The sequence below is a fragment of the Puma concolor genome, chromosome D4 (assembly GCF_028749965.1).
Source record: "Puma concolor isolate L17-30 chromosome D4, mPumCon1.1.hap2, whole genome shotgun sequence".
Taxonomy (NCBI): Eukaryota; Metazoa; Chordata; class Mammalia; order Carnivora; family Felidae; genus Puma; species Puma concolor.
In genome coordinates, this window is record NC_141679.1 from 11,261,761 (window position 1) to 11,282,185 (window position 20,425).

Genomic DNA, 20,425 nt, shown 5'->3' on the forward strand with positions numbered 1-20,425 from the left:
GGTAATTTGCTTGACTGTCATAAAGAAATTGCCTACTTCCATTGCATCCAGGGACAAACTTTGACCCCAGGGACATTTATTAAATATCATCCCCTCCTTTTCCCTCCCCCTCTTTCTGGTTCCCACATCTCCCGACCAAGGGAACATGAGCGTCTGTTCAGTTTTGCCCCTAAGTCTCCCCCAGCAATAACCATGAGTAGGTATTAATTGTTACTACCCGCGTATTCTTTGGCTCACTGACCCATTCTGGGTGTTCTTGGTCTCAGGGCCTAAGGATCATTTTCTCAGACGCCTCACGGCTCATCTTTCGGCTCAGTTCCTCCAGTGGTATGCGGGCCACCATCAGACTGTATGCGGAGAGCTACGAGAGGGACCCCGGCGGTCATGACCAGGAGCCTCAGGTACGAAAGCAGAGCTGTGTCCTCAGCAATATGTCTCATCACTCCTGGAAAATTTAGGGAGCTCTCGTGGGCCTTTAGTGGGGGTTATCTGTCTTTCTGGAAAGTAAATTCCATATCGATAGATCCAGCTAGAGGACAGGCTTAGAGTAACTCTAAGCAGATTTCCTTCCTTCCTTCCTTCCTTCCTTCCTTCCTTCCTTCCTTCCTTCCTTCCTTCCTTCCTTCCTTCTTTCCTTGCAATGCTTGAAAAAGACAATTGGGCTCTAGCCTCTATGATGGGTTTAGACCAACACCTCCCAAATGACTTCCCTTTCTTGACTATACTGCAGCTTGTTAATTGGGGGTGATATCAAGAGACAGCACTTGTATGGATGAAGAAGTGTTTAGCTAGAGTCAAGCTGGTCACAGTCCTCAGAGCCTTGACTCTGCACATGTAAATAAGGAATCTCCAGGTGTTTGGCAAACTCTGGGCTGGATCCTGACCTTGAGGTGCCAATACAGGTGCTACTCTGGGCCTCCTCTCTGAGACTGCTGCAGAGCCCAGATTCCCTTGAGAAGAAGGTCTGCATTTAAAGTTAGGGAGGCTAAGCTAGGCCAGCCAAGGCTGGGCCACCCTGTGTCTGGCAAAGTCCTTTCCTGTTGTCAACAATAGAGCTAATTAAGAACTCAGAAAGTACGTATCCCCACTGCCACATTCATCAATGCTGCAGGCGACATTAATTAAAACCAGAAAGGACCCACCAGAACATTGGGTACCTCCAGCTGTAGTGCTGGCCGCCCCTTGCCGCCTTGGTCTTTACTCGACCCTGGGTTCTGAAGCAGAGTCCTTGATAAGGTGGTTCCTTGAGATGAAGACAGTGGTTCCGTGCTTCTGTTGTGGAGAAGTAGAGAAGCAAAGAGAAACTCACTGCTTCTCATTTTCGAGTGACTCAGGATTTCCCGTGAGAATCTGCCGTAGTTGGGCCCCAGAAAGATCTCAGAGAGGGTCTTCTTTCACTGTCAGCGGTTTAGCGCGTTTTCCTTAAAATGGTGTCTCTCTCAGGACAGTCTCGAAGAACCAGATCAATATGGAGCCGTAGATCGTTACACCTGGCCCTGTAGCCAGAAGATCTGTTTGGAGGCAAATCGTCCCAGATGGGGCAGTAGAGACCCTGGAGGCTGACAGCTAGTGTGAGGGTCACCTAGTGCATGAAGCAGCAGAGCAGGAAGCCAGTAAAAGGTCCTTGGCCCTTCCCGGTCAGAATCACAGGCTTTCCATTCAAGGACGGGCCACGCTCTGCCAACATAGTTGGTCAGTGAGTACATTTCACCCAAGATAGTACCAAATCGTGCAAGAATTGGAGGCTTACCCTCTCTTTCCATATAAAACCCTTCTCCTCTCATGTTGGGAAATGAGATTAAATCAAGGGCCTAGAAGTCCAGAGCTACAGACAGGGGGAGGAATGATATTCCTGGCCTCCGCCACTCTGACTCACTCTGACTCGAGGCTAGTTTTTCTCTGCATTCTTTTCCCTATTTGCACCGGGTAAGTGGTTATGATATCTGCTGATTTTGATTTACCTCCCACACGGACCGCAGGAATATGACATCCAGGCCTTTAGACACGTGTGAAAACAGTCCTGTGCACAAGTGAGTTTCTCTCTGAGGTGTTACACACAAGCCAAGTGGTGCTCCCCCTCGCCTTGTCTTGCCCCAAAGCTTCCTTTGAAGCTGGAAACCTCCATAGGCCTGGGTTGTGTGTTAAGTATATGCTTCAGTAGGGGCGCCTGGGTGGCGCAGTCGGTTAAGCGTCCGACTTCAGCCAGGTCACGATCTCGCGGTCCGGGAGTTCGAGCCCCGCGTCGGGCTCTGGGCTGATGGTTCAGAGCCTGGAGCCTGTTTCCGATTCTGTGTCTCCCTCTCTCTCTGCCCCTCCCCCGTTCATGCTCTGTCTCTCTCTGTCCCTAAAATAAATAAAAACGTTGAAAAAAAAAATTAAAAAAAAAAAAAAGTATATGCTTCAGTCTGTGGGTAAAGAGAACATAAGTAATGCTTGTTCCCACGTAGTTTCCGTTCTGTAGGTTTAAAGAGTTCACCATTGGTTGGGGATTCCTTTCATTGATCGTGTTCTTCTGATCAGTCATCTAGATGCCCTCTCTTTTCCATCATGAGTGAGGGTCTTCCCAGATGTGGCTCGGTGGGCCTCACCAAGTTTAGGTCACGATCCAGCTAAAAATGTTACATTAAAATTGAACTCCTTATTAAAATATCTTGTGTCACTGACTCACCAACTTAAGCCCGGTCGCATAATACATTTAAGTCGAGGTATCATTTAGAATAAGATTTTGAAAGACATCTGACCCTCTAAGGAAGGGGAAGGAGACACCAGCAGGCTCACCCATCACGGTACTGCTGAACCACACCTAGGCGCTTGACGACTTCACTATACCTCCTTATTGCATTGCTTTCCCAGAAGCCCAGCTTCTGCCTTCCAAGAGCTCCGGGAGGAAGAGCCACTGGTCAAGTGTTAACAGAGACCAAAGATAAGCCATGCTCCTCGAGTTATTATTGCTCCGGGGCCTGATGGGCAAAGACCAGCTGTGTTGCTTCCTCAGCTGCAGAGACCTCTTCCCCCCCGGAAGAGGGGGGGAAGCTTGTTCCCATTGGCAGCCCAGAAAACAGAACAAATATCCCTTCTCCCCCCCCCCCCCCACTTAGACACCCGATACAGTATCTCTCGAATGTCTAGAGATCCCATTGATAAACGTATCCAATTCAACAGGTGTTAATGTCTCACCTGCCCTGACTCAAAACCCACCTACCTTCCAGTTAATCACCAGAGGACTAGAGAATTCTCTTCACCTGACTTCTCGGCATCTGGCTGTTTTACTTGGCACGTGGAGAGCTCCTGGTCCGGACATCTCTAAAAAGTTTTTATTGAAGTTCTAGTTAGTTAACGTACAGCCTTGTATTCGTCTCAGGTGGTAAACGTAGTGGCTCAGCAATTTCATCAGCCGGTGTGCATCACAACAGGGGCACTCCTTAATCCCCATCACCTACTTCACCCATCCCCCCCCCCCCCCACCCCTGGTAACCTCAGTTTGTTCTCGACAGTTACGAGTCTGTTTCTTGGCTTGCCTCTCTTTTTGCGCCCCTTTGCTGGTTTGTTTTGCTTCTTTAGTTCCACATATGAGTGAAATCATATGGTATTTGTCTTTGTATAATAATTTCTTTTTTTTTAATTTTTTTTTCAACGTTTTTTATTTATTTTTGGGACAGAGAGAGACAGAGCATGAACGGGGGAGGGGCAGAGAGAGAGGGAGACACAGAATCGGAAACAGGCTCCAGGCTCCGAGCCGTCAGCCCAGAGCCCGACGCGGGGCTCGAACTCACGGACCGCGAGATCGTGACCTGGCTGAAGTCGGACGCTTAACCGACTGCGCCACCCAGGCGCCCCAGTAATTTCTTAACTACATCAAAAAATATCATTTGTAAAAGTTTATTTATTTTGAGAGAGACAGAGGCAGCTTGAGTGGGGGAGGGGCAGAGAGAGAGAGAAAGAGAGAGAATCCCAAGAAGGCCCCGTGCTGCCTGCACAGAGCCTGACGTGGGGCTCGAACCGACGAACCCATGAGATCATGACCCGAGCAGAAACTGAGTCGGACGCTGAACCGACTGAGCCACCCAGGTGCCCCATCACACACACAAAAATTTTTTTTTAATTTTATCCATCTGTGCCTGGGAACAGGTGGTGAGGGGAGAAGGAAGATGGCAGCCCTGGTGAGAGGAGATGCTTGCCTTGCCCTCACTCTGTGTCCTGGGTAAATCAGGCAAGCCTCCGAGGCCTGTTTCTGGAAGATCACATCGTTTTGAAAATAGAAGATTCCTTTAATTTTACTGGCCATCAGTAGGCCTCCAACAAGCCCTCAAACCAGCTGGTAATAATTTGGAAGAAGGGATGAGCCAAAGGATCTCAGTTCACAGGTGACCAGAAACAGTCCAAGTGTTTCCATTTTCGTTCCCACCAAGCTTATTAGCAGAACTGCTAAATTAACTGTTTATTTACCTTCTTTCCTTTTCCCTTTGAACCTGAGGGTGGAGTAGCTAACGAACAATAAAAGATCCAAAAGGAAAAGGAAGGAGAAGTTTTGCTAAGGGCTGGATAATCACAGCCTGATAATCAGCTCTGGCTAATCAACACTTGGCTTTAACACTTGGTACTTTAATTGCAGAATAAAACCACACCCTATCCCACCCCAGGTTTTGGAAGGGGCCCAGCTTTCCCCAACCCTCCTTATAATCAACGGACTTTATGAATTTCTGATAAGCTGTAGATAGAATAAGAACCAATATCTAAGCACCAGGAGTCAAATTGGAATTCGTCTGTCCGACCAAAGGCTGGTTGCCATTTTACTCTACTTGTTCTTATGACTTTATAATCTAGAAATGTTAAGTCCAGAGCCATTTTGTGTTTTATATTGGGAGAACATAGAACTTCTCATCTAAACCAGGATAATTTTGAGAATGAAATGGGGCATTGATAATAATTATGTTGAGAATGTCCCCAGTAAACCAGGATATAGGGTTACTCTAGTTACGTGCCTTCGTGCTATCCTAGATCTGCACATCTCTTTAGAGGTGGGTTCCCGAGGGCACTAGCAACATAAACCTAGTAGTACAAAGGGAATGAACCAGTTGGATCCATGGTTCTAACAGAGCAGGACCACTTGGCTGGCTGGCTGGCTGGTTGGGAGGGCGGGGGGTGGGGGGGGGTGGGGTGGGGGGGTTGGCGGTGTGGATAAAGATACCTGTGCCTGGTCCTCCCTCTGAGAGATTCAACTTTAATTGTTCTGGGGAAGGGACTGCATTTTTGAACAGCCTCCCAGATAAGTCTAGTTAGATGATGCTCTCAAACTTCAGTGTTTATTTCAATCACCTGGGGATCTTGTTAAAAATGCAGATTCTGACTCAGTCTGAGGAAGGCCAGGGAGTCTGCCTTTCTAACAAACTCTGAGGTCATGCTGTGTTGCCGGTCCAGGAGCCACACTTTGAATAGCAGAGTTGGATGAACCGCTAAGCCTAAAGACAGGTCATTGAATTCTTGACAATTGTAGGAAAAGCAATACCTTTATTGTTTTAAATTTTTTTAAGTTCATTTATTTATTTTGAGAGAGAGAAAGAGTGTGAGCAGGGGGGAGGGGCAAGAGAGAGAGAGGAGAGAGAGAGAGAGGGAAAGGGAAAAAATCCCAAGCAGGCTCCCTCCTGTCAGTGGCAGAGCCCAGCATGGGGCTCAAACCCATGAACCCCGTGATCATGACCTGAGCTGAAACCAAGAGCCAGATGCTCAACCAACTGAGCCGCGCCAGGTGCTTGAGCAATTCCTGTTTTTACTGTGCTCGCATGCATGGGGCTCTAGATTTCTCTCTCCAGTAGCCCACTGGAATGAACTGGAATGTCCTTCCAGGCACCTCCAACTTGACTTACTGCAGAAGTGGCCTCCTGCCAGCTTCCCTCATCCCTCCTTGCTCCAGAAGACCCCTCCTTCTTTACCTGAGGGAGTCTTCATCTCTCTCAGTAAATGGCAGTTCCGTCCTTCCCAGAGGTTCAGCCAAAATCCTAGGAATCATCCTTGACTCTTTTGTTCTTCCTCCCATACTTCACATCCAACAGCAAACCCTATCAATGACCTTCAAAGCACAACCAGAGTCTGACCCCACCTTACCACCTCTACCATTTCTCCCCAGGACCAAGCTCCCGTCCTGGCCTCTCGATGACTGCCATTAGCTTCCTACCCGGTCTCTCTCCTTTTCTCCTCTTGCCCACTCCACCCCCGCGTACCGAAAGTCTTAGCACAGCAACAGATCCCCTAATCGCTCTGCTACAGTCCTCCAGTGGCTCCCTGTCTCACTCCGGGTAGAGCCAGGACCCCTACCAGGGGATCCAGCCCCCTGCTGGAAATGATCCCCTTCTCCCTCTGACCGCGTCTCTTACCTCTTGCCCTGTGTCTTTCTGCCCTCCAGCCCTTGTTCTGTGCACATACCAAAGACACTCTGCCTCCTGCCGCTTAAAAGTGGCTGCTTCCTCTGCCCGGGGTGCTTTTCCCTCCAATATCTCTGTGGCTTGACCTCTGGTTTCTTACTTGAGGACTCCCCTGGCCGCCCTATGTAAAATAACCCTCACATTTGCATGCCGTTTATCTTTCTCACCCTGCTTTACTTTCCTCCATGGCACTTACCCCATCTCACACATATATTCACTTGCTTTGCTGTCTGTCTCTACCAGTAGAATGTAAACACCGGGAAAAAGGTGTGTAAACACTTTGTCAGTGTTCTTCGCCGTTTCCCCAAGCGCATAGAATACTATCTGGCAGAAGGTAAATGCCCGATATAATTTTGCCAAACAAATGAAATATTCAGTGTTAATTACTTCCGAACATCTCAGACGCATTATATCACCTGGGAAACTGAAGTATTCTGTGCTCAGTATGAACCTTGGTGCTACCATCAGGTTTTCTCTTAACGCTTGAAAGTTTGAAGCAAATTGTTGTCATTTTTTTTTTCAACGTTTACTTTATTGTTAGGACAGAGAGAGACAGAGCATGAACGGGGGAGGGGCAGAGAGAGAGGGAGACACAGAATCGGAAACAGGCTCCAGGCTCTGAGCCATCAGCCCAGAGCCCGACGCGGGGCTCGAACTCCCGGACCGCGAGATCGTGACCTGGCTGAAGTCGGACGCTCAACCGACTGCGCCACCCAGGCGCCCCAAATTGTTGTCATTTTTAAGGTCCCTGCCAAGTGCCAGGAACCATTCTAGATACGTTAGATATGCCCATTATTGTGTTAATCGTTCCAGTGCCCGCCCCCCCCACCCAGAGTAGAATTATCATCCTTCTTTTTCAAGTTGGTAAACTGAATCAGGGAGCCATTCATAGGGAGCAGGCAGTTTCTGGATTGGAGAGTCAAACTAGCTCTTCATAAAACCCAGGTTGTCCATGCTAACCCTGAGGTCCAAGGAGAGAGGATTTCCTCCTACCTCTATGCTTGAACCCAAGGCTGCATCTGGAGCCTTAGTTCAGTATTTACTTACTGAGATACTGTTTTTTCCCTCACACGAACCAATCCCCTGATTCTTAGACATCGGTGGGTGCCCAGCAGTTAAATTCAGTTCTGACACTAACTACCCGGAGTTAGCCCAGACCCCACAGATTAAGGGCTCAGTCCCACAAGACTGCCCCCACTTAAGAAAGGGGTGCCCAGGGGCGCCTGGGTGGCGCAGTCGGTTGAGCGTCCGACTTCATCCAGGTCACGATCTCGCGGTCCGTGAGTTCGAGCCCCGCGTCAGGCTCTGGGCTGATGGCTCGGAGCCTGGAGCCTGTTTCCGATTCTGTGTCTCCCTCTCTCTCTGCCCCTCCCCCGTTCATGCTCTGTCTCTCTCTGTCGCAAAAATAAAATAAAAAACGTTGAAAAAAAAAAAAAAAGAAAGGGGTGCCCAGGCTCCCCACAATTCTATTCATTAGAATACACATTCAGGGGTTCCCATGATCCCCTCCTCAGCTTTGGTAATTTGCTAGAATGACTCACAGAACCCAGGAAAGCACTTTGCTTACTACTGGTGGTTTATTATAAAAGATACAACTCAAGAATGGCCAAACGGAAGAGATTCATAGTGCAAGGTATGGGGGGGAGGGTGCTCAGAGCTCCCATGGCTCCTCCTGGCACACCACCCTCCCCGGACCTTGAGGTGGTCACCAACTCAGAGGCTCTCTGAACCCTGTTGAGTTTTTACAGAGGTTTCGTTACGTCGATATGATTGATTAAATCACTGGGCATTGGTGATTGAACTTCACCTCCAGCCCTTCTCCCTTCCTGGGAGGCTGGGATTTCCAACCCTCTAATCACCTGATGGTTTCCTCAGGCTGCAGCCCTCATTCTGAAGCCATCTGGGGTCTGTAAGAGTCACGGCGTCCGCATAAACTCAGGTGTGGTTGAAAGGGACTTACTATGATTAACAAATCCACTCATATCACTCAGGTAGTGCAAAGGATTTGGGGAGCTCTGTGCCAGGAGCCAGGGACAAAGACCAAATATGTGGTTTTTTATACCACACTTATAAATGTGGATAAACGTAGGTGCTCTGGAAACAACCAGTTTTCCCTCCCTTAATTTGAATTAGCAAGGAACAGGTTTTAAAAAAATCATCTAAAACGTAATGTTCTAAGGGCGCCTGGGTGGCGCAGTCGGTTAAGCGTCCGACTTCAGCCAGGTCACGATCTCGCGTGATCTCGCGTGATCTCGCGTGAGTTCGAGCCCCGCGTCGGGCTCTGGGCTGATGGCTCGGAGCCTGGAGCCTGTTTCCGATTCTGTGTCTCCCTCTCTCTCTGCCCCTCCCCCGTTCGTGCTCTGTCTCTCTCTGTCTCAAAAATAAATAAACATTAAAAAAAAAAATAAAAAAAAAAACGTAATGTTCTAGATACATCCTCGTTGGGTTTTATACGCAACGGGGCATCTAAAGTGAGGGGTTAAAAACTAGGGGAATAAAATTAGAAATGATACGTGTGATGGGGAAAAATTGGAAACAATGGCGTTCAGAAGTGAAAAACGTAAATGGATACCCACTTAGGTATTCAGTTTTCATGACAACATGAAAATGTATAGACGTGTGTGTTTGTGTACGTACATGCTTATGTGTGTATGTATGTGCGTGTGGTTTGTATACATATATACATATACACACACAGAGTTTTGGATTCATAGCAGTTAAATATATGTGAAAAACATCATGTTGTTACTTAGAAAGAAAATCTGTGCGGGGATGTATTAATAGCCTGACATGAAGAAAAAGATGAGAAGGCAGTTCATTTTCTTTTTCTCCTCGCAGTTCAGTCTGGATTGCTATAATTTGAAAATATGGAGGAGGGTGGAGTGATGTAGGGAGAGTTTAGAAAAGAAACACGTGGGGGCGCCTGGGTGGCGCAGTCGGTTAAGCGTCCGACTTCAGCCAGGTCACGATCTCGCGTGATCTCGCGTGATCTCGCGTGAGTTCGAGCCCCGCGTCGGGCTCTGGGCTGATGGCTCGGAGCCTGGAGCCTGTTTCCGATTCTGTGTCTCCCTCTCTCTCTGCCCCTCCCCCGTTCATGCTCTGTCTCTCTCTGTCCCAAAAATAAATAAACGTCGAAGAAACACGTGGTTAAAGGGTTGGGGTGTAAACTCTGGCCAAGTTAAAGAGCGGGCTCATTTTGCCTGTCAGGGAGGCATGACCTGGAGGTCTTTAGGAATTAAAAGAATAATACGATGCAGAGAAAGATGACCAGCTGTTCTCCATAACTAATGAATATGTAATGTGATGAAATAAACTCAAGCTGAACTGGAAGGGATTCAGCCTGACTGTTAGAACAATTTCTCAACTGTGAGGGCGTCTGCCCAAGTAAGATGGCCAGTTTGTGCTTTTCTCGGAGTCTCTATGACCACACAGATTTAAATAATTTTTAAATAGAGGCAGGCGTGGAAAGGATGGGACAAGGTAATGTGTCAGCGTTTTCTAGAACTTTAAAATTGGAGTTCTGTGATTATTATTTAAAAAAAAAAGAAACAAACAGGGTCTGGTCAGGTGGGTTAGATTCCCCTCTAGTGGCATAGAAATGAAATTAGGACAGCTGTGTTTTCACAAGGCCGAGTCACTTGGAGCTGAACGAAACTTGAGAAAACGACAAAGATGTGTGAGTTTTCTTTATTTCTACTCACTCAGGTGAATAGCCTCCTAAAAAGAGTGAGCGGAGCAGTCCTTTCTCTCCCTAGATACTGCAGCCTGCACTCGCACTTTACTATTCCTCTGGGTTGTTTTCCTTGGATCGAGGAACTGGGATCATCACCTGTGGGTGTGTGAAAAACTCCCTTGGGCCTTTCCCTGCCTCTGCTGGGATCAGACCCCTCTTCAAGGTACTGAATGGGCACTCAAGCCTTTGTGGGCAAGCGTGTGCCCTGATGAGAGCTGACTGCGGCTGTAAACCACTCGTGGTGAGCCCACAGACAAAGCCTAGCTCGATTCCCCCTTTTTGGCAATAAGCACAAAAGAGACCCTTCTCCCAAATCTTCTAAGGCCGTCTGGCATTGCCATTTTACCCCCAAGAACCTGGTGGCCTTAAGAAGCAGGAGAACTAAAAGGCGTGCCTTGATCCTGGCTTTGGGTCAATTGTAAATTAAGGTTTAGAGACCCAAAGCCCGGAAAAAATTGTATTTCCCCTCCCTACTTCCCCCTATGGAATTCAAAATAAAAACAAAGTTAGCTTCAAAAATAAATGTCAGGAAATCTAACAAAACTTTTGGTTTTTCCTTCTGAGGCTGTTTATTTCGGTGTCTCTGCTTTGCTGTGCCCAAAGCGCATGCCTCACCAGCCATTGGTGAACCTGGCACAGTTTGTGTCCACAAATCGCAGAGTCTTGCCGGGTCTTGTTTACTCAGCCTGAAAAGGGAGCATGAATGAATTTGCCTTGGTTACACAAGTACAGAGGGTCATTGGCCATAACTCCTCTCACCAGATGAATGGGTTTGACAACTGTGGCGAGCACAATCTGTCTTTCCCAGCATCCTCTTTGTTCCAGCCCAGATACACCGCACAAGCAAGTTTCCCTTCAGCAGAAAGCTACCCGAATCTCATCAGCAGGCAGTGATTCAGGCTTTCTTTGAAGCGGTGCTCTTCTTTGGTGGATAGTAAATCATTTCCTTTGCTCATAAACAAAAGTGTTTCTTGGTCAATGAATACTGGCGGTGAAAGTGGAGGTTGCCTGTGACCTTCAGGAGAAGGCCCTGGATGAGACTCTGCCCTCAAGCAGTATCAGGAGGAGACATTGCCTGGGCTCGCCACTACGGTCGTGCATTTTTCCTGGGAACATACGTTCTGGGTGGTTAAGGGGAGGAATGTGGCTGTTTTAGCTCTCCTGTCTGCTCTTGGATGATTTCAAGTTTGACATCCTCATCCCAGAAAGAGAAACCCTGTTCCGGATGAAGTGAGGGGGTTCTCCGTCCTTTGTTTTTGCCTCCCAGGAAAGCTGAGAGGTATGACAAACTCTGGAAGGGCAGCATTTCAGTCCCAGAATGCTTAGGTCTTAGGAGAGAAAACAACGAAAGGTTTATGAAATTCTTGCTTTGTGGGTTGTGTATGCTTGTTTATTTTATTTTGCTTTGGGTTTTATTTCCAAGCATTTGTTTGTAGAAATCATCATGGAAGGTGTTGTTTGGTTACTTGGGGCCTGTGTATTCCAAAGTTAACGATGGGCAGATGGGAGGTAATGAGGCCATGAGAGTGTTTTAATATGTAGGTTTTATTATTTAGGTATGGTGAGGCCAACAGATTAGGAGACAATCACCACTGAAAAGATGGCGGGTTACCCATTGTTCCCAGGAAGACCGGGCATGCCGCTCCATTCAGGGCCACAGGGGGAATCACCAATTACGAGGCAGAAAGAGTCGGGGGGAAATGTGGGCAAGAGCTTTTATTACCAGACTTAGCAGACTGAGGAGACTTAGGATTGGCTAGTTTGAATAATTTTGGCAGGCTCTGAGGCAGAGGGGCTGTTCCCGGTTGTCTGATACCTGGCCCTTGGGTGATTAGGGCCAGTGGACAGTGGCCCAGAATGTGAAAGTCCCATAAAGGAGATATTTGGGGATGGGACTTGGGATTGATTGGTCTGCATATGAAAGGTGTGTTCATAGGGCACCTATTTGCTACCTCTAGAAATTAGCTAACCCCGGGAGGAGCAAACCCTTCCACTATTAACAAGGCCACAAGATGTCAAAGCACCACAATAAAAGCCATGTGTCATATGGAGAGGAAAAGACAGAAACACAGTCACTTTTCCAGGTGTTTGGGGGCACCAGGATTTTGGCCCGATGTCCCATTGTCCCACCATTGGGCTTTGGAATCAGACACCCTTGGCCTTGAGCCCTTGGCAACTTAATCTGTAAGCTTCAGTTACTTTTCAGTCATATGGGGATAGAAATACTTTTTATTTCGTAGGACTGTTGTGATAATTAAACGAAATCATTCGTACAGAGTGTTTTGGACAATGGCACACGCAAAGTGCTCAATAAATGTCAGCTGTTACTAATATTGTTCTTGCCATTATTTTTATTAACAGCAGTGGAGACCAATTTTCTGATCACACGAAGATCAAAGAGTCTCAGACTAATTAGTAATTTGTTTTGTTGGGGTTGTCCAATGGTCCTATTCTATCCAAGACAGGGTGCAATTGGTTGGTTGTTCCCAACTCATTTGCCAGAGAGAAAGGATTTGAAGACAAGAGCAGGTGTGAGACAAAGGGTGGGTTCATCGGAGAGAAGATTGTGGAATCTCTGTTGCTTGTTGTAAGATAAGTGCTTGATGGCTTCAGAGTATTAAATGCAAAAACTTAGCCCTACGGAAGAGGTGTTAACAACTTTTCTCTACAAAGGGCCAAATAGCAAATACTTTTAAGTTCTGCTAGCTGCGTTAGTTTGCTAGGGCTGACGTCATAAAGTACCGGAGGCCAGGTGGCTTAAACAATAGAAATTTATTATCTCCCAGTCTTGGAGGCTGGCAATTCAAATTCAAGGCATTTACAGGGTCGGTTTTCATCTAGGGGCTGTGAGGAAAGATCTGTTCTTGACCTCCCTTCTTGGTTTGTGGATGGCCGTCTTCTCCCTCCACTTCTTCACATCATCTTCTCTCTGTGGATGTCTGTGTCCAGATTTTTCCTTCTTATAAGGATACCAGTCACATTGGATCAGGGCCCACCTCAATGACCTTACTCTAACTTGATTGCCTCTGTAAAGACCCTGTCTCCAAAGAAGATCGCTTTCTGAGGGACTGGGGGAGGGTCAGGACTCCGACATGAATTTCGAGGAGGTCACATTAGTCATATGGAACTGTGTTACCAGGTCTCAACTGCCATTGTAGCACAAAAGCAGCCACAGACAATGCGTAAATCAATTAGTACATTTACTTACGGACAAAATTTGGACTTTGTGTACCTTTCACATGTCACAAAATATCCGTCTTCTGATTGTTTTTAACTGCTTAAAAATGTAAAACCCATTCTTGTTCTTAGGCTGTATAAAAACCAGGTGGTGGGCCAGACAAGGACTACAGTTTGCTGACCCTGCCTTACAGGTTTTTAAACTCAGCACACTATTTCTTGTTACATTCAGTGAAGCATACATCAAAATGAGTTTGGCTAAACAATACATTTCATAAAAGGTAAAGTGACATTTGTATTTGTGTGTGTGTGTGTGTGTGTGTGTGTGTGTGTGTGTTTATACATGAATTTTCCAGTTTTAAAACAAAGTATCAAATATCTCCGGAAACCCCCAAACTTGACGTTCTGAGATCGAACTCCCTGGCTTTTGGTCGCAATGAAGCCTGAAAGGAAAATGTCTTAGAGCGTGTTTGTATTCGTGAAATCAAGTTCCTTTTTTGGGCTTCAGATTTCGTGAAGCAAGTTTCCTTCTTTTTCCTATCCAAAGCAGTTGCTTACAAATGATTTTCAGATGAGCAGCACTATATTTAGGAAGAGAAAGGAGAACTACTAAGGAAGAACTCGTGGATACATGGGATGAAAAAAGGAAAGCATGAGAGAGGGCCCTGGTGAATACTTGGAACGTATGGGAAACATGTCCATAGGTGCACAAAGCCAGGAGAACTTTGACATTGTATTTTGGGGCAAAATGGGGCTTCCAGGAATTGGCAACAGGCACTCTTGCACTTCAGATGCTTTATCGGTCATCCTCAAACCCACTCCCCAAAGAAGGCCCACATCCAATAGGAAGCAACAAGTCTATGACGGCTTTTTGTTCCTTGTTTGCTTCTAGTGACAGCCTCAGAAGTTACAGTTAGGATGGCCAGTGTGGTGTTCAACAAAACCTAAGACACTTTCGTGATGATTTACTAAGATTTTCCAGCTGTACTTTTTATACTGTGTGTTTTCTATTGGGTTTAGCCACGTGGGTATTTCCATACTGGTGAATCAAGACTCTGGCCTTGACTTACAGTCACATAGTATATCTCATTTCGATACTGCTCAGAAGTTGCAGGCATCACCCTTTTAATGGATAAGATTCTATAAAAAGTTTAAAAGCGGCTGCAATTTAGCGTGTTTCTATCTGTGTTCTAAGCTCTTGATACCCAAAGGACAAGTAGCATCAGCATCATCTGGTTGCTTCCTAAAGTGCAAAGTCTCAGGCCCCATCCCAGACCTGCTGAATCCGACTCTGCATTTTAACGAGCTGCCCCGGTAATCCGTGTGCACACTCAAGTTTGAGGCATCCTACTGCGACGACCATCGGGATCCTTATTTGCCCCTTGACCAGAGCAGAAAAATCCCTCTAAACTACTAGGAAGCCAGGTGATTGGCCTCTGCTGTTCCCTCCTCCTTCCAGAAAATCACAAAAAAGCATAGAACACAACTCAGACAAGTGCTGCAAGACCTTTGAAGACCTGTTTCTGCTTCTCAGAATAATTAACAAAAAGAGAAGCAAGAAAGTCAGTTTCACTTTGCGTCTCCATAGAAACCCTGCCTCGCTTCAACTCCATGGTGTTAGACTGTGTTTTCTTCACACAGTTAATATCATTCGAACAGAGAGATCCAAAATAACCCAGGGAGGAGGTAAAGAAAGTTCTAAGTTGATTTTACCAAGATAGGGAGCCTTCCTAAAACTGTGGGTAGACAGTCTAGCACTATTTCTATCACTAGGTAAAGGTCAATCATATATATATATATATAGTGTGTGTGTGTGTGTGTGTGTTTTTATTTATTTTTGAGAGAGAGAGAGAGAGAGAGAGAGACAGAGTGTGAGCAGGGGAGGGGCAGAGAGAGAGGGAGACACAGAATCCGAAGCAGGTTCCAGGCTCCCAGCTGTCAGCACAGAGCCCGATGCGGGGCTTGAACTCGTGAACCACAAGATCTTGACCTGAGCCAAAAATCGGACGCTCAACCGACTTAGCACCCAGGTGCCCTAAGTATTTTAAAATACTTGAGGGTTATATGGCAGCTATGTCTTTTTTTTTGTTTGTTTTAATTCAAGTTAGCTAACATACAGTGTAGTCTTGGCTTCAGGAGTAGAACCCAGTGATCCATCACTGACATACGACACCCAGTGCTCATCCAACAAGTGCCCTCCTTAATGCCCATCACCCATTTAACCCATCCCCCACCCACCTCCCCACCAGCAACCCTCAGTTTGTTCTCTGAACTGAAGAGTCTTATGGTTTGCCTCCCTCTCTGTTTTTATCTTATTTTTCCATCCCTTCCCTTATGTTCATTTGTTGGGCTTCTCATATTCCACATATGAGTGAAATCTTATGATATCTGTCTTTCTCTGACTGACCTATTTCACTTAGCATAATACACTCTCATTCCATCCATGTTGTTGCCAACATCAAGATTTCATTGTTTTTGATCACCATGTAGTATTCCATTGTATATATAACCACATCTTCTTTATGCATTCATCAGTCAATGGACATTTGGGCTCTTTCCATAATTTGGCTATTGTTGAAAGTGCTGCTGTAAACATTGGGGTGCATTCAAATCAGCATTTTTTTATCCTGTGGATAAACACCTAGTAGTTGCAATTGCTGGGTCCTAGGGTAGTTCTATTTTTAATCTTTTGAGGAACCTCCATACTGTTTTCCAGAGCGGCTGCCCCAGTTTGCCACCAGTGGAGCAAAAGGGTTCCCCTTTCTCCGTATCCTCACCAACATCTGTTGTTGCCTGAGTTGTTAATTGTAGTATATGGCAGGTATGTCTTAAAGGCGAAGTTCAAAAGAACATGTTCTTTTGTCAAACGTGGAAGAAATGTTCAGCCACCGCACTCATAAAATGTGTATTAACTGTCCCTAAAGTCCACCGACAGTCTTTGTATCACGGAGAAGAATCTCTTCGAGTGGAGGGTCATTTCTATTTGTCAGTGGATGTTACTTCTTTTTTTTTTTTTTTTTTTTTTGGAACATTTAAAAAATTTTTTCATTTTGGAGAGAGAAGTGTACGAGCTGGGGAGAGGGGCAGAGAGAGAGAATCATAAGCAGGCTCCACACTCATCACGGAGCCCATTACAAGGCTCAATCCCATGACCCGGGGATCATGACCTGAGTCCAAAGAGTTGAATGCTCAACCAACTGAGCCACCCAGGTGCCCATCGAAGTTAACGTTTTTAAAAGAAGCCAAATATCGTTCGCAGATTCTTTAAAAGAAATCCTAATAGTCATAGTCTGGAAAATATTATAGTGAGTATCAACGGAAGAGAGATGTTACTTCTGATTGCAGTGACTTTGGGTGCCTTTCAGTCAAGGAGCTGAGAACACTTCTGGTATTCTTAATCTTTTTAAAAAAATCGGATCTTCCGTGAGAAAAGATAGTATGAGTTTCATTTTATGGACAAGGAAGCAGAAGCCAGAGAAGTTGTTGTCTGCCTACCAAAGGTCAACCTGTTGGGGTTAGATGCTTGAACACACACTTCCACCCTACTCTTCTAGCAAGCCAGGCTTCCTGCTTAAAGAATAATAATAATAATAATAATAATAATAATAATAGTGTTGATTCCTGTACATGGGCTAGATAGAAAGCTGTGTGTTTCGTGTTCTTTGGTTTCTTATTCTCATCATAATCCAATATGGTAGGTACTTAGCCATCCATGTTTTGTAAGTGAGAAAACTTTGGCCCTGAGAGTTTAAATTACCTACTATCTCTAAGCAGTGTGGCTGGTATTTGAACCTAGACTCTGCCCCCCAGAGACCATGGTCTTAACTAGGGTGCTATACCCTGTGCTGTCAAAAACTTTGGGGATGTGCACCCCAAATAAATTCGAGTCACCGGGGTGCCCACCCTTCGTCTGGCATACTGTCGGTGCCCCCCAACCCATCCTCTGAGAATGTTCTCAGATGCAATCCTTGAGCCTCACAGTTCCCGAGTAGTGGGAAGTCTAGTCTAGCCTAGATTTGCTCCTCGTGCAAATCCGCCGGCCTTCCCTCAACGTCTCCAAGCTCCGCCTCGTGAGAACGTCTATTTCAGAAAAAAGAGGAAGGTTTTAGTTAGAATGTCCTAGATTTCCTGGATAATGTAACCAGGTAAAATGTCTACTCATTAATATCAAAATCATTTCACTGCTTCTGCTCCGTGACTGCTTGTTCCGTGGCAGCAAATGCAGACGCCAGCGAGTCCTAGATTAGGGAGCTGAAGACAGTAGGGCACAGCAGGGATGCCAGTCACACCCAGCTCTCTCCGGGTTTTTCCTTATTAGCAGATGAGCCCAGCAGTGCCATATTTTCTGGATTTTTAGAAACCTGGATTTTTGTATAAAATGTGGTTTTTAAATACTGGCAGGACAATGATCACAAAACAAAGCCAAACCCCGTGTGAAGGACTTCTAGTAATTGTGGGCTAGGTGATTCAATCCAACCCTCCCTCTGGACCAAAGAGGCTGAAAGAAACACATAAAAGCATTTTTGGAAAAACATCGGTGACCAATGATCTGATAAAAGAGTAACAGAAATAGGGAAGGAGTTGGGGCTCAGGGAAGTGAGCCAGAACACTTTCTATGCTAAGGCATTTGCCCATTTAGGGGAGGTGCTAGGAATAGCCGCTTGTGGAAAATTACATATGTGTCGGTCACGGGCCTCAGGTCTAGGAGGAAAATCTGGTCTATTACCACCTGCCTCTGTTGCCCGGAGGACTAACCGTTACAGGGTCAGATAAGAGGCACACCCGGGTGACAGATTGATATGTGGCTGAAGGAAAACTGGTTAGAGTTAAGAACTCAGCAAAAGCAGAGATCCTGGCACAACAATGCCCGTTCTAGATTGTAAACTCAAAGGGAATCATTCCAAAAATAACAGAGTACAGATTGCAGTCCCGGGGGTGATAAATCCATGACTCTGAACTGCTAGCTGCCTCAGAAGATGAAGGAAGCTATTCTTAAGTCGCAAGTTACTTCTCTGAGTAATTTCTCAAACAAAATGGCCAGCCGACTACGAAGGATGAAAAGCACTTGAAGAGACAAAGCGATGTGCACAGGAACCGATACACATACAGGATAGAGGGTAAGCAATATGAAAGATACAGTGAGGTCTACCAGAATTTAACTGGGGTCTCAAAAGGAGAGGAGAGACTGGGGTACTGGTAAACCTGGAAGGGATAATAGCTGAAGGTTTTCCAGAACCAACGAAGGAAATCAACCCACTGGTTCTAGAAACCCAAGCAGGATAAATAACGATAAATTCACTTTGGGACACATCAGACTAAGACTGCAGAGTATCAAAGACGGACCACAAGGGGAAAAAAAAAAATCAAAATCAAAGACACAGTTGTTTGATTGACAACTAATTTTTCAAAAGCGACATTGAAAATCAGAAGATGGAAATAACTGACAGTCTAGAAATGATGTTTCTAAAATGAGAGCAGAGTGAAGACACTTAGACAAACAAACGCTGAGAGAATGGGCCGCCAGCAGACGGACCCAAAACAAGGTCTCAAGGACATCCTTCAGTTAGGGGGAAAATTACCCTCCATGAAGCCTCAAGCCTGCTGCAAAGGAAGAAAAAGCAAAGAAAGGCTGAAAAGAAGGTTGATTTATATAAACATTGACTGTATAAAACATTAATAATAATGCCTTTGGTGCTGAAAATATTTATCATGTTCTTGTATAACTCGGAGGAAAGTAAAGTTGTAGATCATTATTAGATTTTGATAAGTCAAGGATTCATCCTGTGATTTCTAGGGAACCATCACAAAATATAAAAGGAAAGGGTTTAATTTACAATCTAAGAGAGGAAAACACAGAAAACACAACTTAAAACTCATCCAAGAGAAGAAGGAAAAACAGGTGGGTCAAAAAGCATGTAGGGTGATAGATTTTTAAATACAAATATATTCATTATTTCTTTAAGTGTAGTTGAAATAAATGCCCCAGGGAAAAGCCAGAGTGTGGATTTTTAAAAAAAAGACAGAAGCTCATTAAAAGAGACATATCTTTAAAAAAATTTTTTTCATGTTTATTCACTTTTCTGAGAGACAGAGAAAGAGAGAGCACGAGCCGGGGAGGGGTAGAGAGAGAGCAAGACACAGAATCTGAAGCAGGCTTCAGGCTCCGAGCTGTCAGCACAGAGCCTGACGTGGGGCTCGGAACTGTGAGCTCATGACCTGAGCCGAAGTCGGACGCTTAACCAACTGAGCCACCCAGGCGCCCCTAAAAGAGACATATCTTAAACAAATAAAAAATAGAAAATTTGAAAGTTCAAAAAAAGTTAAAAGATATACGAAATAATAACCAAAAATCTAGCTCTGTTTATTTCAGATAAAGGTCTAAAGTCTTGCTAAAGGTGAAGAGGGAGTCATCAAAATGATCAAGGGTTTAATTCCCCCGGTTAGACCTAAAAATCCTACAATTATAAAGAAGAAAATGGACAAAACTGTTAAGAAATAGAGAGATGTCCAATCACCCTGGAATATTTTAACACCCCTCTCAGGAATTATTGGAACAAGTAGAAAACAAAAATTAGTAAAACTCTAGAATATTTGGACATAGAGTTAACATGCCTGACTTACTGGGCATGCATAGATACTCCCCCAAACAGTATCAACATATAAAGGCCTTGCATGTCACAGGAACACATCTAAAAATTATATGCTGGGGAATGAAATGATACAGAGTACTATCACAAGGGCAATTAAGTGAGAAAGTAGTAACAAAATGGATACAGGAAGCATTTGGTGGCATGCATTTTTAAATCATCTATTTGTGATAAAAAAAACTTTCCGGATAGAAATCAAAGGAGAGTCCTTTAAGCTCCTAAAAGGTATTACTACATCTTGGAGGCGGGCTCTCTGTGCTGACTGTATTTCTTGGTAACTAGGGAGGACCATTTGATGAATTCATTTCGAACTCAAATAGGCTGGGGCTTCAGAAATACGACCACCAGCTTTACATAGAATTCGTGTGTGTAACTTTCGTGGGCTTCCCTGTGATTGCTGTGTTTCACGATTCTTTTTTGGTTTCTTTGTTGGCTTGTTTGTTTCACAA

General features: G+C 45.3%; 1 protein-coding gene across 1 annotated transcript in view; it reads left to right on the top strand.

Annotated features, from left to right (window-relative positions):
* Positions 1 to 20,425, top strand: part of PGM5 (phosphoglucomutase 5) — a 181,396-nt gene that overhangs the window by 144,498 nt on the left and 16,473 nt on the right. The window contains exon 10 of the mRNA XM_086684957.1: positions 267 to 401. Within this exon, the coding sequence (XP_086541083.1) occupies positions 267 to 401 (135 nt within the window). The remainder of the gene's footprint in view (positions 1 to 266; positions 402 to 20,425) is intronic.